At 50.4% G+C, this 23537-nt stretch overlaps 3 protein-coding genes across 4 annotated transcripts in view; 2 read left to right on the top strand and 1 right to left on the bottom strand.

Moving 5' to 3' along the window:
• scin (scinderin) overlaps positions 1–15187 on the bottom strand; it is a 42950-nt gene extending 27763 nt beyond the window's left edge. The window contains exon 1 of the mRNA XM_062486805.1: positions 15165–15187. The gene's annotated coding sequence lies outside the window, so the exon portion shown is untranslated. The remainder of the gene's footprint in view (positions 1–15164) is intronic.
• ash1l (ash1 (absent, small, or homeotic)-like (Drosophila)) overlaps positions 1–18198 on the top strand; it is a 23404-nt gene extending 5206 nt beyond the window's left edge. Inside the window, 26 exon segments of the mRNA XM_062486803.1 lie at positions 66–1101; positions 1104–1612; positions 1614–4500; positions 6091–6838; positions 7021–7194; positions 7341–7435; positions 7570–7643; positions 7810–7855; positions 7976–8084; positions 8601–8807; positions 8907–9053; positions 9872–9980; positions 10097–10246; positions 10665–10735; positions 10861–11024; positions 11246–11398; positions 11722–11776; positions 12125–12257; positions 12895–13176; positions 13267–13353; positions 13530–13620; positions 13892–14030; positions 14153–14325; positions 14540–14706; positions 14906–15377; positions 15621–18198. Coding sequence (XP_062342787.1) covers positions 66–1101; positions 1104–1612; positions 1614–4500; positions 6091–6838; positions 7021–7194; positions 7341–7435; positions 7570–7643; positions 7810–7855; positions 7976–8084; positions 8601–8807; positions 8907–9053; positions 9872–9980; positions 10097–10246; positions 10665–10735; positions 10861–11024; positions 11246–11398; positions 11722–11776; positions 12125–12257; positions 12895–13176; positions 13267–13353; positions 13530–13620; positions 13892–14030; positions 14153–14325; positions 14540–14706; positions 14906–15377; positions 15621–15712 — 8370 coding nt within the window. The 3' untranslated portion in view covers positions 15713–18198.
• A 441-nt stretch (positions 18199–18639) lies between these two features.
• lrrc71 (leucine rich repeat containing 71) lies at positions 18640–23479 on the top strand. Of its 2 annotated transcripts, XM_062487380.1 has the most exons (16): positions 18640–18955; positions 19180–19218; positions 19348–19482; positions 19714–19833; positions 20020–20095; positions 20235–20309; positions 20478–20546; positions 20662–20821; positions 21147–21230; positions 21391–21465; positions 21665–21778; positions 21879–22081; positions 22187–22295; positions 22555–22666; positions 22873–22964; positions 23110–23479. In XM_062487380.1, exons 1-16 carry the CDS (start codon positions 18874–18876, stop codon positions 23230–23232), a joined length of 1668 nt encoding a protein of 555 aa, XP_062343364.1. In that variant the 5' UTR covers positions 18640–18873; the 3' UTR covers positions 23233–23479. The 2 variants fall into 2 exon arrangements, with proteins under 2 accessions (XP_062343364.1, XP_062343363.1); XM_062487379.1 differs by lacking the exons at positions 18640–18955; positions 19180–19218; positions 19348–19482 and having other exon boundaries at positions 19709–19833; positions 21879–21966; positions 22058–22137; positions 22269–22295.
• Positions 23480–23537: the final 58 nt, after the last annotated feature.

Here is a 23537-nt window from a genome sequence, read left to right on the forward strand (position 1 = left end):
GCTGTATCACTTTTACAGTGGCCTCTATGGCTCAAATGTAATCACTTGTCTTTTGTTGTTTCCAGGGTCTTCCAAAGATGGCTGGCAAGTCGGAGACGCAGAAGTCTGACACAAAAGCAGCGGCGTCGTTGGAGAGACCCCTCAATCTTCACCGCCCCTCAGCGGACAGTAAAACACACCCCTCCGGCAAGAAAACGCCCACTCCTCAACCCAACGCTCAGACGTCCTCCTCCCCTCCCACCCCCACGCCACAGGAGGCCAGTTTCGAGGGCGTGCCCAAACCCCCACAGTACACCTACAGCGGCGAGAGTCAGAGGGAGAAAGAGAGGGCGACGTGTCCGACCTGGGGCACGCCCACCGTCACTGAGAAACTAGCCCAGCTCATAGCCACTTGCCCGCCCTCCAAGTCCGCCAAGCCCATCAAGCCCCCTAAGATTGCCCCATCTGCGGCGCACAGTAACTCAGGCTTCATGGCACCCACACCCAAGCAGAGAGACCGAGCTCTGGCCAACAGAGCCACTTACTCCAGAGCGCTCCACCTTCCTCCACCACCTCCCGTGTCACGTCCTCCTGGCCGGCCATACGGCTCAAGGAACAAAGACAGTGTTTCTGAAAAGCTCTCCACCCCACCCAGGAAGGAGGAGACAGAAGTGGTTGGTAAGTCCGGCAACAACAACAATACCAACATTAACACTCCAAACAACTACAACTCCAGTAACAGCAGTCGCAGCAGCAGCCCTGCGCTCACCTATGGCAACAGCCGCCTAGCAACCACTTCAAAGGAGAACAATGACAGCAGCAACAATGGTGGCACCAAGCCATCGCTGCCACAGGCCCGTCTCGGTCACTGCCCACTACACAGCACGTCCTCACCCTCTCGCATGTCCTCGTCAGCCCCAGAGCAGAGGATGGGATCCGGTCACCAGGGCTCCCCTGCATCCCAAACACACCAGGCCAGAGAGAACCCCTCCAAGGCTGAAGAGAGGGGGGAGAGGGAGAGGGAGCAGGACAGGGACAGGGACAGGGACAAAGACAGCCCTAGAGACTTAACCAAAAACCCTTCTCTATCAGGATCAGGGAAGCTAGAGGGGAAGGAGAAGGGGCGAGTCAGTCCCTCCTCAGAGTGGAAAGGGGGAAGAGCTCAAGCCCTAGTAAGCGTAGTCCTAACCGGGACAGGGACCGTGACAGGGATCAGAACAGGGATGGAGAGAGACAGCCCAGTGGGACCTCCAGTTCCCCTGTGTCAGTAAGATGCACTTCCTCACCACCAGAGGCCGCTGAGGACAGTTCTCCACTTCCCCTCAGGGACGAGTCACCTGACTCGTCTCAAGACTCCCCACCAGAGCAGGACAGCAAACCCCTGAAGAAGCGCAGGGGCAGGAAACCCCGTTGGACAAGAGTAGTCAACAGGAATCCGAGGATGGGCCAGGGCAGCCCTTCAGACCAGTGCAAAACCACCATGCCTTTATCCTCCAGCCTGGATACACCCCCGCCCATACGCAGGCCCGTTGGACGGCCCCCAAACCCAAATAAAGTACACCCTGCCGCATCTCAGCTCTTTCCACCCAGGAAGAGGGGGAGGCCTAAGTCTAAGATGCCCAGGCTTGATGCCCCCACCCCGTGGACGTCCCCCCAACAAGCTGGTCCCTTCCAAAGTATTCTCCTCGTTACTAAAGTCTAAAGAGGAGCAGGACCCCCCTGTGCTTCACCCTGAGGTGGACTTAAACCCTCCCAAACCCATGCCCAGGAAGAGGGGGCGTCCAAAACGCCTACCCCCTACGTTGCCACAGGAGGGCCAGCCCCCAACCCTGGCTCCCGAGGCAGGAGAACGGTTCCGGAATAAGGGAAATGGGCAGCTGATCATGAAGACTATCATAGGCAAGATCAACAAGATGAAGAGTGTGAAACGCAAACGGATCCTGAGTCAGATCCTGCTCGGCCCGGGATCAGGACCAGAACAGGACCCGGCCCGAGGGGCATGCAGCGGGGTGGTGGGGTCGGTGGCGGCAGCCACCCAGTCCCTGTCTTCACTGGCAGCGTCCTTCGGAGGGAAACTTGGACCCCAGATCAATGTGAGCAAGAAGGGGACAATCTACATGGGGAAGAGGAGGGGCCGCAAACCCAAAGCAGCGACAAATCCCTCATCCGCCAATCAGACGCCTCCACCCGAACCTTTTCTGTCCCCCAACACCACCTCCCCTCTCCACCACCACCACCACCACCCGTCCCAGTCCCACCAGCTCTCCGCCTCCGAGGTGTTCCCCTCCCCTTCGCTATCCCAGTCCAGTGGGGGTCACAGTCCCGTCAGCGACGCCAGCTTCGTCGAGCCGGGGTCTGTGCACTTCCTGACACACCCACACTATGGTCTCTCCCACCACAACCATCACTCCTTCCCCTTCCCACCCCCCACTTTCTCCGCCCCTAACCCTCGCACCCTCGGCCCCCTGGGTAGCACCTCTTCCTTGGCGATGGCCAACCAGAAAAAGTCCTCATGCCGTGGCTATCACCACCACCACCACCATTACAGGCAGCACTATCACTACCGCAAGCTCTCCCCTCCAAGGCCCCTGCACCCTACCTCCCCTGCCCCTCTCAGCGAGCTGAAGGAGGCCACGCCCTCGCCAGTCAGCGAATCCCACAGCGAGGAGACAGTGCCCAGTGACAGCGGCATAGGAACAGACAACAACAGCACGTCGGACCGAGGGGAGAAGGCCGGAGGACCCGGTGGGCTGGCGGGCGTGGTGGGTATGCCACCGGGCAGCGGGGTACTGATGCCCGGGGTCATGGGATCCGCCATGGGAGCAGGACTGGGGCTCAACTCCCGGGGCAGACGGCGGCACTCGTCCTCCGTGCTGCTGGAGCACCCCTCCCCTACGCCATCTCCGCTAGGTGCGAGGTCGTCTCCTGACCCAAGGAGACCCCACCCGGCCACCCCAGCCTCCTCTCTGGTGGGCCACAAGGAGAAACACAAGCACAAATGCAAGCGCCGCAGCCACGGTTGCCCGGGATACGACAAGCTGAAGAGGCAGAAGCGCAAACGGAAGAAGAAGTACCTGCAGCTGCGGTCTCGGCGCCAGGACCCGGACTTCCTGGCGGAGCTGGATGAGATAGTTGTGAGGCTAAGCGAGATCAGGATAGCGCACCGCACACCGGCACTCAGGCTGGGAAGCGGGCTAGGCATGGCGGGGGCAGCAGGGAGGGTACCAGGGGTGGCTGGCCGGCCCGGCGGTGGCATCGGAGGGGCAGGTGGTCCCCCTCCGCATCACTACCTGCACAGGGACCTCCTGCCCACCATTTTTAGGATCAACTTCAGCGGATACTACTCCCCCCACCCTGCCTACCCCTGCGACTCTCTGCACTATGTCCGTAAGCCGGACCTGAAGAAGAAGCGCGGACGGCCCCCCAAGCTGAGGGAGTCCATGTCTGAGATGCCCTTCGTCCCTGGGCTGGGCTTCCCTCTGTCTAGCGGGGGTTTCTACCACCCCTCCTACAGCGTCCCCTACTCCTCTGGGCCTCTGGGGCTGGGCTACTACCGGGGCTACCCCCCAGCCAGTGCCCTCTACCCCCACCACCAGGCCCCCCACTCAGCCCCGTCACACCACTCGCACCACTCTTCGTCTTTTTCCCAGCCCCCTCCGGCCTCCTACATGCACCACCACCACCCCTCGCACCTCCTCCTCAACCCCTCCAAGTTCCACAAGAAGAAACACAAGTTCCTGGGAGGGGGCCGCTCCCCCGTGCTTTACCCGGCCATGTCGTCTGAGCTCTCCTTCAGCTGGCACCACAAACACAAACACCGACACAAGCATCGCGAGCGCTGCGCCGAGGAGGATGGCGATGAGAGCGGGGCAGCGGCAGGAGGAGCCGGGAGCCGGGTCGGCGTGGCAGGGATGCCGGAAGGTGGCGGGCCGGCGCGAGTGGAGCGTGTGGGCAGCAGTAGCGGAGGGATGGCAGAGTCCTTGCAACGCTGTAGGTTCGGACGAGACTCCACCCCCACCGCTGGCGCCAACAAACAGGCTGCCACCCCTTCGGCCAACTCGCCCTCCTCGTCCTCTTCGTCTTCCGCGGACAGGTACAAGAGGAAAGAGAACACGCTGTCCTGCTTGGGCCCCTCCAGACTAGCGCTGGGCAGTGGGTCCAGGGGTCACCATCCTGTCGAGTCCTGGTTCAGGATGGGGACCGGTTCTGAGGCCGACTATGCCAAGCTGTCCCGGAACCCGGCGGTGGGCCAGGGCGTGTTTGCTGACGGCCAGGCCGACGACCCTGCCGGCTGCTCGGACAGTGAGGATGACGAAACCCTCACACCCACGGAGGAGCCGGAGGACCCCGGTTCCCAGGAACCCCCGCACCACACCAACCTGTTCGCCTCTGCCCTGACACGTACCTCAATGAGGGGCGGACGGGGCCGGAAAGGAGGGGCCCCTGAGAGCGCCAGCTTCTCTCGCATGGAAAGGACGCTGATGAAAGAGCGCTCAACGTCCGCGGAGAGGAGGGAGACGGGTGAGTCACCACTGCGTCAACGATGTGTGTTTTTGAGTGAACTATTCCTTTAAAGAAGGAACGATAGGGGTAAGCTATGGCATGTCTAGTTGGAGAAATTGAGGTGATTTGTAAGGGAGGCTCGATGCATTGGATTTCTAGGAAAACATTAAGCCCCAGCACCTATTTATAGCTTTGAAAGTTGATTTCTGCCCACATTAAAATTCTTTGTGCGGGGTGGAAATCAACCTAAATTGAATTTGACATTGTCAAAGGTGACTAAATCGTGCACAAAAGAAATATCCCCAAAATAGTACTGCTTCTATTGCTTCTGGAATTCAGTGGTTTGAATGTGATTGGACGATGTCCGCTTAGCTTCAATGCTTGGCATGTAGGCGATACTGGCACAGTACCCATGCTATTAGTTGTGGCATCGATTCCAGGGTGAGATATTCATGCAGTGACCCCCTCTGTCCAGCACCATATGGTAGACTGGGAACCGCACCCCTGCTGAATCTGTGAGCTCTATACCTCTGTGTTGGCCTGTCTTTTTACAGAGACACACAATGCCATCGTCTGTAGAGTAGGCATAGTGTTGCCCTGACATTAGATAGCCCTAACTAGCGATTAAAAGCTTGGCAGCAGTATCTCCCCCCCCCCCCCCCCTAATTACTTCAACTGGCCTACTTTTTGTGTGTTTTTTTGAATGTCCAGTTTAGATTCTTTCATTTCCATGGAAATAATTATGTTTCTGCATGTGCTGCTGGGTGGTGTATAAGGCCCCTCTAGGCCCGTCCCTGCAGACAGTTATCAGTATGCTAAGCCCCCCGCCCCCTCCTCCTAACAGCCCAAGTTTAAAGGCTTCATCTTATCCCTGTGCACACTGCACCTGCTTTCAGCAAATACTGCTGAACAGGTAAGAGTGAGCACCCTAGTAAGGATCCAGCTTCCTCAACAAGCAGACTGACAGAGATGGATGGGAGTGTGTGTGTGTGTGTGTGGTTCCGGTGATCGTGCGTCTTTGCTCAGTGTATGTGAGAGCGCAAAGGCACGTTTAGTAGAGGTCCCTTGGCGAAGTAGCGTGGTGAGGTGTCCGACCCCAGCCAGGGTAATCCTGGATTACAGCTCAGGACGCAGAGTCGTCCAGCAGTCAGCGCAACTGCGACCTCGAGGTAGCGAGGAGAGTCAGAGGGTGGCAATAAACGCACAGCACCGTCAGCCTGGGAGGGAAAGACGCGTCTGGGAGACGAAGCTTGTAGCTCCAAGTCTCGTCATCCTTGGGTATTATTAGGAGTGTTTACTGTGAGAGGACTGGACAAGTATCTTACTGTCTTATGTAATGTTTACAGAGAAGATCAGGAGACTACAGAGGGGTGCATTGTGAAGTCAAAAGAGTGATGATGAATCTTAATGGGCAGTGCGTCAGTGCTATGGCAATAAATTATCCAACCCCAACTACACTTTAATGAATTGCATTTTCCTTCTCTTTCCATCTCCACCTCTCTCTCTCTCCCTCTCTCCCTCTCCCTCTCCCTCTCCCTCTCCCTCTCCCTCTCTCTCTCTCTCTCTCTCTCTCTCTCTGTCTCTCTGTCGCTCTGTCTCTTTGTGTAGGTTCTGGGTCAGGTGTCCAGACACGAGGGGCCCACTCGGCCCCCGAGAGTCTTGAGTGCTCCCTCCTCCACCGCCAGCACCTTCACCACCAGCACCACCCACCTCTCTTCCACTCCCACGCCTCCCACTGCGGCCACACATCCCCCTCCCCAGACTGCTGCCTGAACCCCTCCCCCCAGCACCATGCCCACCGGGCTGGGCCCCCCAAGCACAGCCTGCACCACGTCAACAAGATCCTGCGGGCCAAGAAGCTCCAGAGGCAGGCACGCACCGGCAACAACGTGGTGAAGAAGAGGGGGCCCGGACGCCCCAGGAAACACCCGCTGCCTTCCCCGCCCCCCTCGCCCCCGCCCCCTGCCGAGGCGGCCCCGCCCAGACACCGGGAGAGAGGGGGCTCAGGGGGCCGCACCTGGGACGGGGACACGGTGACGGATGCCATCGAGTCGGTGGTCCAGGGCCAGCGTAGGAGGGGCCAGAAGAGGAAGCACTGGGATAGGGAGGGGGACGAAGAGGAGGAGGAGGAGGAGGAAGGAGAGGGGGATGAAGGGGAGGAAGGAACGACGGACAGAGAGGAGAACCTCGGTGGTCTTGGCATGAGGTCCAGAGCTGGGGGAGGAGCTGGAGGAGGAGGAGGAGGAGGAGGAGGAGGAGGAGGAGGAGGAGGAGGAGGAGGAGGAGGAGGAGGAGGAGGAGGAGGAGGAGGAGGAAGAGTCTGGCTCACCCAAGATGAGATGCACTGCTTTCGCAGGTAAAAACCACAGTACACTAACTTAATGGTGGCCACAGATTCATGTGTGGTGGCCTTCACATCACGTAGGCACTGACTAACCTCCATCGGCATTGCTAATATTAGAACATACCAGACGTTTATAGACAAAGAATTCATCAACCCCCTTCATCACATCAACCAGAGTCATCTTTCTATTTCAGTGCCCTGGAGGGGAAGCCGGATGGGCCTGCCTCCCCTGAACGCCAAGAACCCGCCCCCACAGAGCAAGCGCCGCCCATGCCTATAACAACCCAACGGGAGAAGAGAGCAGCCAGGCCTCCAAAGAAGAAGTTCCAGAAGGCGGGACTCTACTCTGACGTGTACAAGACTGCAGAGTGAGGATCCGATGACCTTTAACCTGCACACACATGAAAAAAAACCCTGAAAGCCTTGTCACACATTCATTGATATTACACATCCACACATCCATGTCATCCAATTCATTGGTGCATCTTTCCGTTGTCCTCTGGGGGAATATCAGTCCACGCAGCCAGCTTCTGCAGCTCAAGAAGGAGAAGCTCGAGTATGTACCTGGGGAACACGAGTATGGCCTTTTTCCCGCCCCCATCCACGTCGGTGAGTCTTGCCGCTTCCTCCGAGCCCCGTCACGGTCGAGCTCAACACTTGACACTTGACACACAACCTCGCGGCTATTTCCAGAACGGAGCTACTCCTTCTCCTATTAACCCGTTCTCCCTCTCCGTCTCCAGGGAAGTACCTGCGACAGAAACGCATCGATTTCCAGTTGCCTTACGACATCTTGTGGCTGTGGAAACACGACCAGGTGATCCGTCTTGCTGAGTGCTCGTCCCCTTTCAAGCCAGAGAAGTGTAGCTCAATAGCCTCCCAGGCTTATAAAAAGATCAGTCTCCATTTCAGACACTTGTTTTGTTATGTGGTTACTAAGCGCTTGTTGTGTAATGTGGTTACTAAGTTTGTTTCTGTTCCAGCTGTACAAGAGGCCTGATGTGCCCCTTTATAAAAAGATCAGATCAAGTGAGTACTTTCCCGTTCAGGCAACCTCATTTAGACATAACGTAGCACCTGCATGGTATTCATCTGGTCTGATCTCCCACCTGCGTTTGTTCTGACCTTGTTGAACCCTGTTTGATTCAGATGTGTATGTGGACGTGAAGCCTCTCTCCGGGTACGAGACCACCACCTGTAACTGCAGGGCCCCTGAGGAGCATGAAGAGAAAGGCTGCCTTGACGAGTGCCTGAACAGGTGTGGACCCCAGTTAGCATAGCCTAGTGGCTAAGCGGGAGTCAGATGGCTGAGCGGTTAGGAAATCGGGCTACTAATCAGAAGGTTGCCGGTTCGATTCCCGGCTGTGAAAAAGAAATTACGTTGTGTCCTCGGGCAAGGCACTTCACCCTACTTGCCTCGGGGGGGAATGTCCCTGTACTTACTGTAAGTCGCTCTGGATAAGAGCGTCTGCTAAATGACTAAATGTAAAATGTAATCAAGCTGAGTCATGATCCATTTAGTAAAAACTGATGTTTTAGTCAGTTTCAATGTTGTTCAAGCTCATACGATGTTGGAAGCACCATGCACCAACATAGCTACCATGTAACGGTGAATTAGCCTGTGTACTGGAAAAAAACGTGTTTTTCATTAGAGTTAGGATTGTGGTCATTTGAATGTCCTTTTGAGGCTATTCACAAACCATTACTCTTGGTTGAGTGATATTGATTGACGCCGTTTGTCCACATCACATATACCCGTCCCTCCAACCCCCAGGATGAGTTTTGCAGAGTGCTCCCCCAGCACCTGTCCCTGCATGGATCAGTGTGACAACCAGCACATCCAGAGGCACGAGTGGGTGCAGTGCCTGGAGCGCTTCCGCGCCGAGGGCAAGGGCTGGGGCATCCGCACCAAGGAGCCCCTGCGCTCGGGCCAGTTCATCATCGAGTACCTGGGAGAGGTGGTCAGCGAGCATGAGTTCCGGTAAGGGATTGGCCCGGTACGAAAGGATTTATGGATGTTGGTATTGATGTCTAGGAGTGGTGTCTTAATTTGCCTCCCCCCCATCCCCTCCCCTCACAGGAGTCGTATGATGGAGCAGTACTTCGCCCACAGTGGCCAGTACTGCCTGAACCTGGACAGCGGCATGGTGATCGACAGCTACCGTATGGGCAACGAGGCCCGCTTCATCAATCACAGTTGCGAGCCCAATTGCGAGATGCAGAAGTGGTGAGTGGGCAGGCCGTGACATTGGGAGTCTGAGTCCCAAGTAGTCCAGACACAGACTCGGTTTTCTAATGCTTTAGTGTTCCTGGTAAATCTGGCCCCTTAAGCCCCTGGCAGTCATTCGTCTGGGTTAGTCACGATAGCCTGATGAGATCACCCTGGCTTGTCTCTGCAGGAGGCTAAGTGCTTTTAAACCATTCCACTGAAATAAACCAATCGAGTGATCTGCGAAGCATTTCAGCCCCTGGTTGCCCTAAAGCCACAATCAGCAATCATCCGTCCAAGATCCTGCCTGCCGTTTACTTAGAACAATAATGCCCAAGGAGAGAGACACACACTATTTAACCTCTGTGGGCCTGAACTCAGACAATTAACAATTACTGAGACCAAAGAGTCACACCTGCCACCCCCCCTCCCGTCCCGTACAGCGAGGTTGGTAATCTAGGACAACGGCCTCACCAACGCTCCGTTGGGGCGGAGTGCAGCGGGGCTGGCCCCGAAATAAGATATACTTACAAGGATGGGGAGAGAGGAAAGATTTTGAGCAGAAAAGTGTGGTGGACCTCCGAGCCATCCATCTTGTCAGCGAAGAGCGATTATGCGTAGTAGGACCTCGGACACAGCTGTCGTGCCCTGAGACAATGTGCTGAAGTGGCTTTTTTCCTTCCTCACACAGAGAATAAATGCAAAAACTCGTCAAAAGGGGCATGTGTAGCATTGCGGTGTGCCAAAGAACCCACATGGCATAAAGAGTGTTGTTCAGCACGTGAGCTGTGCGTGTCCCATCTCGGGTCTCACCTTGTGCTCGTCCCCCTCCCCAGGTCTGTGAACGGGGTGTACAGGATCGGACTGTTCGCCCTGAAGGACATGAACAGCGGAACGGAGCTCACCTACGACTACAACTTCCACTCCTTCAACACAGAGGAGCAGGTGACACACGCACGCCAGTGACATGTTGACTTCTGCCCAACTTTGAGATCTTTTTTTTTATTTATATTGTACACAATTTCATTCTTCCACCCCCAACTCTATTTCTCTCGCTACAGCAAGTGTGTCAGTGTGGCTCCGAGGGCTGCCGGGGCATCATTGGAGGGAAGAGCCAGCGAATCAACGGCCTGCCTGGCAAAGCGGGCGGAGCCAGGCGGCTGGGTCGACTCAAGGAGAAACGCAAATCCAAGCACCAGCTCAAGAAACGAGTGAGTAAATAGGGAGAGTGAAAATGTGTCCCACTTGCACCATGTACAAGACTTGATGGAGCCAGACATTTATTTCAGACTGCAGTTAGATAATTTTTTTCCAGTGTTGAGGCTATCAAATGCTATCCACCAGAGTTTGCAGTTCAGTAAGCGTCTGTCTCATTAAACAAAGAGCTCTTCTGCTCAGCTCTAGTGGAATCTCAGGTTCTGTATGTATATAGGGCATGAGTGTTTAATGTCTCTAAGGAGCTCATTGTGGGCCGCACGGTTTCTAAAAGAGAGAAAAAAAAGTGACACAAAAGACTTAAACACTAAGAGGAGACTGTGTGACAGACGACAAGAGGATCAGCTTTCATCCACCTTTAACTCCCTCTCTTTCCTCTCTCTGCTTTTCCCCCCTCTCTCTCTCTCTGTCCAGGAGGAGGAGTCAAGTGACAGCAGCAAGTTCTACCCTCACCTACTCATGAAACCAATGTCGAACAGAGAAAGGTGAAATATAGACACACACACACACCTCCCACACAGATTGTCAAACACAATCTGGGTCAACTCGCACACCAACACACACCCACACCCAGGGGCAACGGTGAGACTGTGCCGTGTCTCTCTCCCAGGAACTTTGTTCTGAAGCACCGTGTGTTCCTGCTGAGGAACTGGGAGAAGATGAGAGAGAAGCAGGAGCTGCTGAAGAGGGAAGGAGAGCGAGAGCGAGAGAGCAGCCTGTCCATCTACACGCGCTGGGGCGGAGTCATCCGCGACGACGGCAACATCAAGTCAGGTGTGTGGGTGTGCAGGGGAGAGAGAGGGAGAGAAAGGGAGGGGGACGGGAGAGAGGGAGACGGAGAGGGAGAGATTGCCCCACCCATGTTTGGTCCAAAGTATTTGTTGATGCTAACAATTTGAACTAGAGTTTTGCATGCAATACCGCGTGAGCGTGATTTGGAACGCAGACTCAGTGGGCGTGTGTCTCCCCCCCCCCCCCCCCCCCCCCCGTTCCAGACGTGTTCCTGACGCAGTTCTCGGCGCTGCAGACGTCCCGGTCGGTCCGCACGCGGAGGCTGGCGGCCGCCGAGGAGAACACGGAGGTCACGCGCACCGCTCGCCTCGCGCACATCTTCAAGGAGATCTGTGACATGATCACCAGCTACAAAGGTCTGTGTACACGCACACACTCTCGCACACACAAGCCAGCAGTTGAGTAGTTTTAGTTCCGACAAATGAGAAAGAAGTTAATTCTGAACTTGTTGTGTGTGTGTTGTGTGATGAAACTAAGACCTGAAACTAACAGTTACAACACGACTGTTTTCATGGGCCTGTGACAACCACAAAGCCTGGCCCATGCTTTCACACTGTGGAGTTGACTGCAGTGTTTCTATGGACTGCTTGTGATGAAGGTCCATGACACAGACACGAGAAGTCAGCAACAGCTGGCCAGAATTTAACTTTTTTTCTTCTTCTTCTCCTTCTTGCTTCAGATTCTGCTGGTCAGACCCTTGCTGCTCCCCTGGTCAACTTACCCTCAAGGAAGAGGTAACCCAGCCATGTCCTTAATACATTCTTACATACTGTGCACCTATTCAAATAGGTCAGTGCTTGAAATGGGACAGTTTAAGCCTTCATCCATGTCTTCTAAAAATACATCATAATGCATTTGTAGTTATTTTTCACTTTTAATTGTTTGGGGAATCTCAAAGTGCTACGTGTTTTTTAGAACGATATCACACAAGAGATGAACAGCAATAAAGAGATCAATAAAAGCATTTACAAAAGTGCACACATATGTAAGTGCTGTGAAGGATAAGCCTTCTTAAAGAGAAATGTTTGAACGGTCTCTTCTACTATCGTCTCTAACGTGTGTGTGTGTGTGTGTGTCTAAAGGAACTCGCAGTACTACGAGAAGGTGTCGGACCCACTGGACCTCAGCACCATTGAGAAACAGATCCTCACAGGCCATTACAAGACCGTGGAGGCCTTCGACACGGACATGCTTAAAGTGTTCCGCAACGCTGAGGTGGGTCTCTCTCTCTCTCTCTCTCTCTCTCTCTCTCTCTCTCTCTCTCCCCTTGGGATGAAGCCTTCAAACCCTCCAGTCCCTCTCTCACACCACACACACTCCCTGGCCTCCTTGATTTACATTTGTTTTGTTGGGTAGCTGTTTAAAGCAGTGCCACTTATATCCTCTGAAGAGTACTCAAGCGTGCAGTTGCTCAAGTTTGAAGTGGATCTTCTTTCTGGAAAGGGACTCTGATCCTCTCTGTCAAAACCACTCGGAGGTTTGTGAAGTACCCCGGGGGAACGTGCGTCGTTTCAAAAGTTTCACTCGGATTGTAGCGCAGCATGGCGTGAGATCCCACAGGCTTTGTTCTGCGTTTCGGATGAGGTTTCTTTGCTGTGCCGTGTCGACTGGAGCTCCCCTTAACCTGAAGCCTTAACCACCCTCTTAACATTTACATTACATTTAGTCATTTAGCAGACGTTCTTATCCAGAGCGACTTACAGTAAGGGACATTCCCCCACGAGGCAAGTAGGGTGAAGTGCCTTGCCCAAGGACACAACGTCATTTTCACGGCCGGGAATCGAACTGGCAACCTTCTGATTAGTAGCCCGATTCCCTAACCGCTCAGCCATCTGACTCCCCCTCTTAACAGAAGTATTACGGCCGCAAGTCGTCGGTGGGGCGCGACGTGTGCCGCCTGAGGAAGGCCTACTACAGCGCCCGCCACGAGGCCGCCGTCCAGATCGACGAGATCGTGGGCGAGACGGCGAGCGAGGCCGACAGCTCCGACTCCCAGGAGCGGGACCACGGGCACCACCACCCCCACCACGCAGGGGGCGGGCCGGGCGGCCACGACAAGGACGACGACGTGATCCGCTGCATCTGCGGCATGTACAAGGAGGAGGGCCTGATGATCCAGTGTGAGAAGTGCCTGGTGAGTGGCCAGGGCTGGGGAGCCCACCGCAGGGGCGTGGGATCAACTCACTAGTTTCATCCCCATCAAATGTGTGTGTGTGTGTTTCAGGTGTGGCAGCATTTTGACTGCATGCGCCTGGAGACGGAGGTGGATCACTACCTGTGTGAGCAGTGTGAGCCCCGAACCGTGGACAGGGTGAGTGAAGTGTGCCCCCCCCCCCCTCCTTATTAAACAACCTATTATTAAATTGCAGTTATTACACCATTGCATCGAAGAAAAATCGCAATTGCGACATGACATCCATGTCATGTTATCAAACACCAGTCCTCATCTTTCAACTTCCTGTTTCCTGTCCACTGGACATCGTACAGGAAGTTCCCATGCTGCCCCAGCCCAGCTATGCCCAGTCCGGCTCCATCTACTACATATGCCTGCTCAGAGATGAGCTGCTGCTACACCAAGGTAACCGTGGCAACCTCCACCTTTGGCCCAAGCACTTCCAGAAGAAATAAGGGGGCTTAATGATGCTTTTATGGTTCCATGGCAGCAAAGAGCCTCGTCCGTCAAGTGCCCTTAAGTAAACACAAAGTGGCAACATATCAAGTATTCAAATGGCGTATTCTCTATGTGAGGCACAGCCTTTGCATGCATGATCTATGTGAAATCGTCAGTTGTGTTGTGTCCATCTTGAAGAAATCTCCTTTTCCTAACGCCTGCGTGTGACCCTGTGCAGGTGACTGTGTGTACCTGATGAGGGACAACAGGCGCACGCCAGAGGGACAGCCAGTCCGCCAGTCCTACCGCCTCCTGTCCCACGTCAACAGAGACAAGCTGGACATCTTCCGCATCGAAAAACTCTGGAAGAGTGAGAAGTACGTTGGTTTTTATTCCCGAAAATGATATACCGTAGATACATGATTCAGGCTTCGGTTCATTCAATGTTGGTCGTAGTATCCATCGTGGGATTCTCTGACTGTCTCTGTCGCTCCTAAAGGGGGGAGAGGTTTGCATTCGGCCACCATTACTTCCGGCCCCATGAGACGCACCACTCTCCCTCCCGGCGGTTCTACCAGAATGAGCTGTTCCGGATGCCTCTGTACGAGATCATCCCCCTGGAGGCCGTGGTGGGGACCTGCTGCGTGCTCGACCTCTACACCTTCTGCAAGGGTGAGACGCCTTCTCTCCTCTTTCTCTCTGTCTCTCAAACACGATCACCCATTTCCTGACGGACCTTCACCGAATCACACTTTCAAAGTCACTTGTAAGTGTGCATACTCGCACACTTCTAGGATCAGGCCCGGGAGTGAGACCCTGGTGTTGACTCACGGGAGTCGTCAACGTGATCTTGTGACCCCTGACCCTGTGTGTTTGGTCCCTGCAGGTCGACCGAAGGGAGTGAAGGAGCAGGACGTTTACATCTGCGACTACCGCCTCGACAAGTCGGCCCACCTCTTCTACAAGATCCACCGCAACCGCTATCCCGTCTGCACCAAGCCCTATGCCTTCAATCACTTCTCCAAGAGGCTCGCCCCCAAGAGAGACTTCTCGGTAAGCCAGAAACGGTTCTCAGACAGGCCGGGAGGGACTGAGGACAACCCTACCCTTTTTTTTTTTTCCTAACAAGATGTTAATGGTGTGACTGAACTCTGTTAGAACTTGATTTATCTGTGCCAATATTACTCTTGCATGTCCCATTTGGCAGTGGGGGAATTAAGTGTTTTTTTTTCCCTCTTCAACCTTCCCCAAGCCGCACTACGTTCCTGACAACTACAAGAGGAACGGGGGGCGCTCGGCCTGGAAGAGCGAACGGCCCAAAGGGGTGGGAGGCTGTGAGGAGGAGGCTTCCCCTGGCGACAGGGCCGATGACTTCCGCCCGGAAAACGAAGACGGACTGAGAGGGGAGGCCGACGCTGAGCCTGTGCCCGAGGACCCCACGCCCCCGCCCGTGCCACCCCAACAACCAAAGCCGGCAGAAACGGGGGAAGGAGAGGAGGAGGAGGAGGAAGAAGAGGAGAGCCGGGAAACGGAGGAACACAGGGAGCTGGAGGAAGGAGCGACAGAGAGGGGAGGGGAAATGCTGGAGCTCCCGTCCTCTTCCTCGTCATCTTCACCGCTGCACCATGCAGGCCTGGGAAAGAGGGAGGCACAGAGAGACAGACTGAACAAGATCCTGCTGGACCTGCTGCACAGAACACCCAGCAAGAATGGTGAGGGAACAGGTATAGTGGCAGAGGGGAGGGTCAAAACATCCAAGGGCTGTTTTTTGGAATGATCATTTAAAGTAGGATTTCAACCGTTATTCATACCTCAAGAGTGGGCTAGTCATCTTTAACTTCAGTGGCCACCACTCCCCCCCCCCCCCCCCCCCACCATGCTGCGAAAAAACATTTCCCGAATGATTTGAACCAGTTTGAAGGGTTTTCCAAACCATGTCTAATAGTTCCTCTCTTTTCTGTGAACAGCTATAGATGTCACCTATCTCCTAGAGGAGGGTTCAGGGAGGCGGTTGCGCAGAAGGACGCTCGGATTTGGGGATTTTGTGGGGAGGAAATGATGTCGCCACACGCCGGGCCAGACGAGCCAGTGCCCCTCACATTGTGTGGGAGTGCAAACACACAGAGAAGCCAGACTGTAGTAATAGGAGAAGATGCCATTTCGAAAGACGGGGAGAGACCAAGATGTCACCAAGAGATGGGAGTTGACCACAGAGGGGACATGCTCCTGAGACCCCCACCACCCTTAAGGCTCAACTCTCCCCCAGACCTGTACTCAAATCTGTAACTGGACACAGCGAAACTGAGGAGCGGTTCAAAGCCCGTGAGTCCAGTGACGATCAACGGTTTTTGGTTCACACTTCTCAGGGGAGAGGACCCAGACTTACTGAAGTACGATGCAAATGTGTTCCCTTTTTTTGTAATTTTATTTTAATTTTTTTACATAGGATTATGTATGTACCCCATGCACTTAAATGCATTGAACAAAGACGGCTTGTTCACTCGTGAAGGACGATGGCTGAGGTGTTGCTATGTCGACAAACATGGCTAAAGGTGCGACCATGAGTCAGTTCATTTCAGTGAGTGGCGGAAAGGAGAAAACGTGGTACTGAGTGTGGCTGTAAGACACGGTCATAGACTCTTATGGACCTTTTTTTTCTTCCCCTTTTTTTTCTTTTTTTTTTTCTTAAGACCATCAATTGGGAATGAGAATACTGGAGACTGGCGCCCTCTAGTGGGACTGGGTGATAATTGGAGAACCTCAACGTTAGCCACATGAGAACTGAACCTTCACAGAGAAGGCATAGGAGTGACATAGGAGGTGCAGTGTATGCATACACTGTGCATACACTGCCGATGAACTAGGAGAGAAGCTAGGAGGAGGTTGGTCAACTGCACTTTGGTACCAAGGAAATCTTAAGCTCCCTGTTATGTATCAATGAGACACTAACTCTCTTACAGTATTGGATGATGCAGTCTGAAAAGCAAGTTTATAATAAGTATCGTATATTATCTTTTTCTGTCAAACTGTAGTAAATACTTTTAGGAACAGTGAAGGACCGGAGAGTTGTGTTTGCTAGAGAGTGGCTGGTGTTTTTTGGGAAGATAAGAGTGTTTGAGTGCTTAGTCAGTCAAAGTGTCTTGTTCAGTTCGTGAGGCAGTCAGCTTCGCCCCTCTTTCTAAAGTACCTGATTCACCAGCTTAACTAAACCAGGCGGCGGAACACTGGCTCTTACTGTAACGCCTTAGAACGCCATGGTCCTCGACTGCCTTGCGTGAGTGTGTGCGTGTGTGCGCACATTTGTGTGTCTGTATCTGCCAGAATTCTTGAAGATATAAAAAAATAAAAACAAAAAAATTAAGGGCTCGATGGCAATTAACAGTTTAAAGAAAATTATGGAAACAATAGGTAACATGAAATGTATCGTGATGGTCATATTTTCTTATATTCTGTGGGGTGGGGGTTATATCAGAAGGGATGGATTCTAGTTTTTTTCCTCTTAATTGTGTTTCTGGTTGCCATGGAGAATGTTTTAAATAACTTGTGAAATTTGATGAGATTTTTCCTAAAGCCTCTGTGAAAATGGGGCGGTCAGAGAGGTCCCATCTAGATAAAACTGACATACAAATGACAAGAATGAGAAAGAGAGGGGGGAGGGGGGGGAGGAAGTTGTACAGTGCCAAGTTATGTATATACAGACTGGGATTACGTGAGAAATGTCTCCAAAAGCAATATCTTGATAAAGGATTTTGTGTTATTGTATTGTACAGGACTCCACCCTATATGTATTATGATTATTATAATATTATAATTTCTGCCATTTGTATTACTATAATCAAGACACTCAAGCTTGGAGGAGAAGGAAGTGGAGTTTTTGTCCTGTAAATCGCACCACAACTGTCCTAACTGAATGACATAAAAACTTAAACAAAAGAGTTTTTGTTGCCTAAAAATAAATTGATCTAATGTACTGCATGAGCAAGAGGAATGTCGACCAGATTTCATAGAAGGCATTGGGACACATCAGTGACATTGAAAGAACATCTGTCACTGTATTAATATTAATAATAATATTATTTCTTTTTGAGGAGAAATGTGCTCTTCGATTTTTGCTGCAAAGTGTTGAACACTAAAAAAACAAACCAACATAAAAATGTTATGATATTTTGAAAGATGACAGATGTAAGACTGTCAACTCAATATCATGTTCTTACTTCTTTTTTTCTTTTCTTTTTCTCAAAATACGGTTGTTTTTTTGTGATAGCGGTCATAAATATGATGCTTGTACTTGTATTTGTGTGTTTTGTGTGATTTGTTTAGTTATTTTTAGACAATCACAAAATAAGATGCAAGCATTGTAAATGGCAGGCTGGCAGACATTTTGTGATGTGTACAGTTTGTCAAAATTTCTTCCACTCGTTCAAAGTTTGTAATTATGATTCTAAAGTCATGAAAATGCTGTTGGTTTTTACTTTTTGTTTTATATTCTATTTGTTTTTTGTTTGTTTTTTAATAAAAGCACTACATTATTGTGAATAATTTGGCGGTGTTGGCTTTTGTCTTAATTATGGTGAGTTTACGTTTGAAAATTCCTTTTATTCTCATTAATTTGGCTCGCTAACACTTGAAGACTGCAACTGGCAGGCCCCATGATTATACTAGTACTATCTTGAAAAATATGAAATGCAAAATATGAAAAAGACCAGTAATTATATATGCCCTCACCGACCTTCTGCTTTCTGTGACCTTATGTGGGAAAATTGTTCATATTTTATTGATTGGAAGGTAGCACTCCGGCTGTTAGTAAAGCGATTTTAGTTAAGTCACAACTTTACCCCATAGCATTTTGTCTCGTCATTTGCGTCTTTCATCAAGACCTAGCGCTGAAAGATCAGCATCATAGAGCTGGCCTAGTATCAGTAATCTAATACGAATATTTATATACATTGTATGTCAAGACAGCTTGCATTTGTGTTTTCACTAATAATACCAGACACACCATGTAACAAATCGGAAGTAAAGGTAAAATAAACATTCTTAGTAGAGCTAGACTAACGTTGTGAGACATTCACTTTTCATCATCCTACACACCTTTCTGTTTAGTTGCTGCCATAGCAACAATTAATGACGCTGCTCATCAAGTATATATAGAGCTAGCTTGCTTTGCTAATTATACACTAGCTTGATATATTTTCAAATAAGCCTATCTAAACAGGCAAAATGGGAAAGCGCGTTGAAAAGGCAAAAGAGAAAACGGAGAAGGGCAATGCAGGAGTTGAGGAACAACTCTCGAAAACAGCAGGTAACAGCAAGCTACCAGTAGTCGACGTTAGCATAGTAGTACAGTCAGTAGTAGTACTGTACTGTAACAGTCTAGACGTTAGCGCCGGGCTAGGCTAATTGTGCAAATAATCTGCAAATAATACATATAATTCACCATTAAATAACGTTTGCAAACGTGTTACATATACGCTATCACTGTCTGAATGTCTTTCTCCGTAATATGTTGTTGTTTTTTACTTTTAGGATTAAACGTTCAGGATAGATGTCCTGTTCAGAACATAGGTGAGTACAAATAGTTGTTATCAGATCCCTTTTCTTAAGAAACAGTGCTGCAACTTGTTCTTCCTCACAGTAATGAGTTGCTTAGGATAAGTACAAATACAAATACAAATTTCCTCTACATCCCTGTAGATGACTATCAGTGTTCTGGCAGTCTGGAGATAGACTTCCCCGAGCTTTGTGGTCTTCTGGGAATGGGGGAAATCCCTTCTGTCACCATAAGACATCCTGCCTCTGTTTCCCCAACCATAGACAGAGGCAATATAGGTAACAGTTGACAGTTGACTTGGCACTGTCTACATGTATCTCTAGCATCTCCCGTCCCTTTCGCCTCTTCGATTCTTTACCTGCTTCACTGTCTCTCTTGCCATCCCCCTCCTCACACATGCATAACGACTCTTGTCATGTTTAAGTGGTGGTCTATTTCCTTTTTATCCTAACTCATTAACATTTTCCAACTGTTAATCTTGCATATCAACAACATCCTGTGGGTCTCAGAGGACAGTCAATCCCAGATGGGTGCTGGATTAGCAACCACTACATGGTGCCCAAAGCCATGCCTTGTGGTAGAACTGGAGAATGAAGACCCTTGCAGTGTCAAAGAGGTCAGGATATTTGGTGAGACCAGAACTTAGCTATTTACTGTATTTTAAACAACTCGTCGAACAAACAAAACGGTATATTGTCGTTTCTAGTTTGCCAGGTTTACCATGGGGTACCATGAAGCCTTTCTGAATTATACACAGTCTTGAATCAAAACAAGCATGTTTATAATAGACATGACTGTTTGAAATCATCTTTCAGGGTGGAAGGTGGATGAGCTTAAGGCGCGAGTGCTGAAGAAGACTCTTCCGTCGCTAAGCCATCTACAAAACCTGCAGTGAGTAACCATCATGACAGTACCTCCTCATCTAATGCAATAAAAAATACGACAGCAACACGTCTGAAATTTTACCGTCTGACGTAGAAATTGTTTTTTAGGAGATTGGTTTTAAAAATAAATGTGTGTTCTGTTACAGTCTGTGGAGGGCTGGTCTGACGGAGCAAAGTCTGATCTCCATTAGGAATACAATCTCACTGTGCTCCAACCTCAGGTGACTGGGCGATTTGAGTATCTTGCTCCTTGCATGTGCTTCATGCCATTGACACACAGTTGATTTAAGCAACATAGACATACATTATACTAAGACATACTGTATATTAAGGAAAAAAACGTTTTTCGAGCTATGTAACTTGCGATTATTCTTCTGTTTCTCTTCCAGGAATGTCGTTTTGGAGGGAAACCCTATTCCGGAGCAGAGTTACCACCTTCTTCTATCTGAAGATAGTGTGTGAGTTACTGTTTGAGTCAGCAAATCCACAGATGCACTTGCATATACACCCCTCGCAAACACACCTCCCTGTTCAAGTATGTGTGATTCTTACTACTCGTCCTTTCAATCCGAGCCTTACTCACCTATCACTTCGAAACAACCGGATCGGAGAAGAGGGGGCTCGTCTTATTGGCTCAGCCCTGTCAACAAGCAACTCGGCCAATAAGACTCTTTTTCACCTGAACCTGGCCTTCAATTCCATTGGGGATGCAGGAGCTGTTCATATAGCACAGGTATATAAATATGGGAGTCAGGTGGCTGAGCGGTTAGGGAATCGGGCTAGTAATCCGAAGGTTGCCAGTTCGATTCCCGGCCGTGCCAACTGAAGTTGTGTCCTTGGGCAAGACACTTCACCCTATTTGCCTCTGGGGAATGTCCCTGTACTTACTGTAAGTCGCTCTGGATAAGAGCGTCTGCTAAATGACTAAATGTAAATGTATGTAAATATATGCCCGTTTTAAAACATCCAGCTTTTGGTGAAGATAATATGGCTTGGGATGATAATGGATACTCATTATCCATTTCATAAAAGTGTTGCCACTTGGTCTGTTGTTCTAGGGTTTGCGTCTGAATCGTTCCTTGCTCTGTCTCTCTCTGGCCAACAACCAAATAGGAGACTCTGGGGCTGCCCGTCTGGCAGAGGTAGGAACAAACTCCTGTTAGCTACCTGTTCTGGTGTCTTAAATGCTTCAAAATATCAAGTTGACTCTTGACATACTGTATGTTTTATAGTGTTCTGGAGTGCTGTCATGTGCTCTTCTTTGTGTGGCTTGTCGTGCGATTCTCCATCCGCCTTGTCAAGGTACTTGGTCCATTTGCCCTGAGCCACGAGGAGATAGTGGAAAGGAGGAAGCTGCTGCTGACTAGGGACCAGTCGGTGAGAGGGGGAAAGCGTCCACTCATTCTCTCTAAGCATCTGTAGAACAACTCCCTTTTTTTAAGTGCTCAAAATTAATGAATAAATCCTTGAAAATATCACTATCCAGCTATTGGTTACCCCCCCTCCTATTGTCCACTAGACCTATTCTCATCTCAAGTCTCTTATCAGTGTGTCCCTTCCCTCCCTGCGTGTTCAGCCTTCTCAAGCAGTCAGCGCTGACTCAAAGTGTGACCGTCCTCTCTCCATCCCCAGCAGCTCCTCTCTGGAGCGCAACGTCAGCAAGGGGACCAAGAGCGCTTCCAGAAAGAAGGTAGGTCACCTCCTCAGGGCTCCCGCTTCCTCGAGTTAAGAAAGGGAATCAGAGGCCGCCAAGTCTGTCCCATCACTTAACTAGAAGTGTGTCGTTCCAGGACACGCCCAAAAAGGATGAGAAGCCAGCTGCTAATCAGGCAGGGGCTGCAGCGGGAAAGAAAGAGGAGCTAAAACTCAGTAAGAAAGGTAATGTTTTTTCCTACTACAACTGTTTCAAATGTTACACAGCTGTGTTTATAATGAGTGTTCTCATTTTTTATGTCCGGTTCGTTCTAAGTGTCCGACACCAAGGTGCCCAAAGGTAAAGGGGGCAAGGCAGGGGGCAAAGAAAAACGTCCTTTTGTATCAGACCAAGAGGTACTGAAACACACAGCGTTAGGTTTATTGTGTTGTACCTTTATCACAGAAATAACCTTTTGCGGTATATGCCACTGGATTTATTAAGCCGATGTTCCCGAAAGCTCATAGCTCTGTCTGTCTTTGTGCAGGATAAAAGCAATGGTACACAGAATAAGGTTTGTATGCTTCTGTTGAGGTTTGTGTTTTGGTGTCGTTAGTCATAGATAAAAAAAAAAATGCTTTTTGTATGCTGGTGAGAGACAACTGTTGTCAACCTCTCTCTCTCTCTCTCTCTCTCTTCTCTCTCTCTCTCTCTCTCTCTCTCTCTCTCTCTCTCTCTCTCTCTCTCTCTCTCTCTATCTGTCTCTATCTGTCTCTCTCTCTCTCTATGTCTCTATCTGTCTCTATCTGTCTCTCTCTCACACACACAACCAGTCAGCTGAGTTGGTTGAGATAGTGAGCCCCCTGCTGGAAGCAGGAGTGCAGCACGCCGGAGGCCAGGTCATTCTGCCTGGGAACACAGCTCTCACCTCCCTCAACCTGGCAGGTGAGTGGCACTTCCTCTGCAATCCTCCCTCAGTATATCATCCCTCACCTTATCAAAGCTCTTGCCAAAGGTGAATCCCACTGTAAAAGAAAATTGAATAATCGTGCATTAGTTATAGTTTGGTAATATGACAAATCATTGTCCGAGTAGATTTAAAATAAATGATCTTTTTTAAATCAGTGTTGTTGAATGTGTGGTCTCTTAAGGCAACAGGCTGACAGAGAAATCTCTCCTCCTGTTCCTGCCCTCACTCGTGGCACAGGGTGAAGCAGGAGGCTTGCTACGTCTTTGTCTTAATGTGAGTCTCTTTTATTATCCTCTCATCTCTATCATAAGATATATCTATTCCACTATATGATATCATAGTTGTATCAGACACTGAGTCACACAAGGCCTGCAAACCTTAACGTGACTCCAAACTGTGGGCTCTTTCTTTCCTGCAGAGGAACCGCTTCCCTCAAGACTGTGAAGCCTTTCATAAGATACAAGAGATAATGTCACACAGAGACCCACTTAACAAAACTGCCATCAGTCAGCCTGAGGAGGACCAGGGGCAGGCTGCATAGTCTTGTAAGAGGATATGATATTGATCCCATGCATCTTCATTCAACCGCTAAATATATATTTAGTTGTTTTGTCTTCCACTTTATTATATATTCCTGAGTACAGATGTCATCCCACATAACTACAGTAAATTCATGAATTATGGATGTATCTTATTTGATTGAAAGTCAATTACTTTGCATTACTCGCGACATTGTTTGGGTCTCAATTATTTTGCTATCTGTTAATAAAGAATTACTTTTAATGGAACTGAACTGCTTTATTTAACATTGGTGTGTTTAAAACGTCAAGGAACAGTTTAGACCTT

The sequence above is a fragment of the Osmerus eperlanus genome, chromosome 20 (genome assembly GCF_963692335.1).
Source record: "Osmerus eperlanus chromosome 20, fOsmEpe2.1, whole genome shotgun sequence".
Classification (NCBI taxonomy): domain Eukaryota; kingdom Metazoa; phylum Chordata; class Actinopteri; order Osmeriformes; family Osmeridae; genus Osmerus; species Osmerus eperlanus.

Coding starts and splice junctions, on each gene's coding strand:
- lrrc71 (XM_062487380.1), top strand. CDS start 18,874: ATGGGAAAGCGCGTTGAAAAGGCAAAAGAGAAAACGGAGAAGGGCAAT. Junction 20,310..20,477: donor TCACTGTGCTCCAACCTCAG/GTGACTGGGCGA, acceptor TTTCTCTTCCAG/GAATGTCGTTTTGGAGGGAA. Junction 20,547..20,661: donor CTTCTATCTGAAGATAGTGT/GTGAGTTACTGT, acceptor TTTCAATCCGAG/CCTTACTCACCTATCACTTC.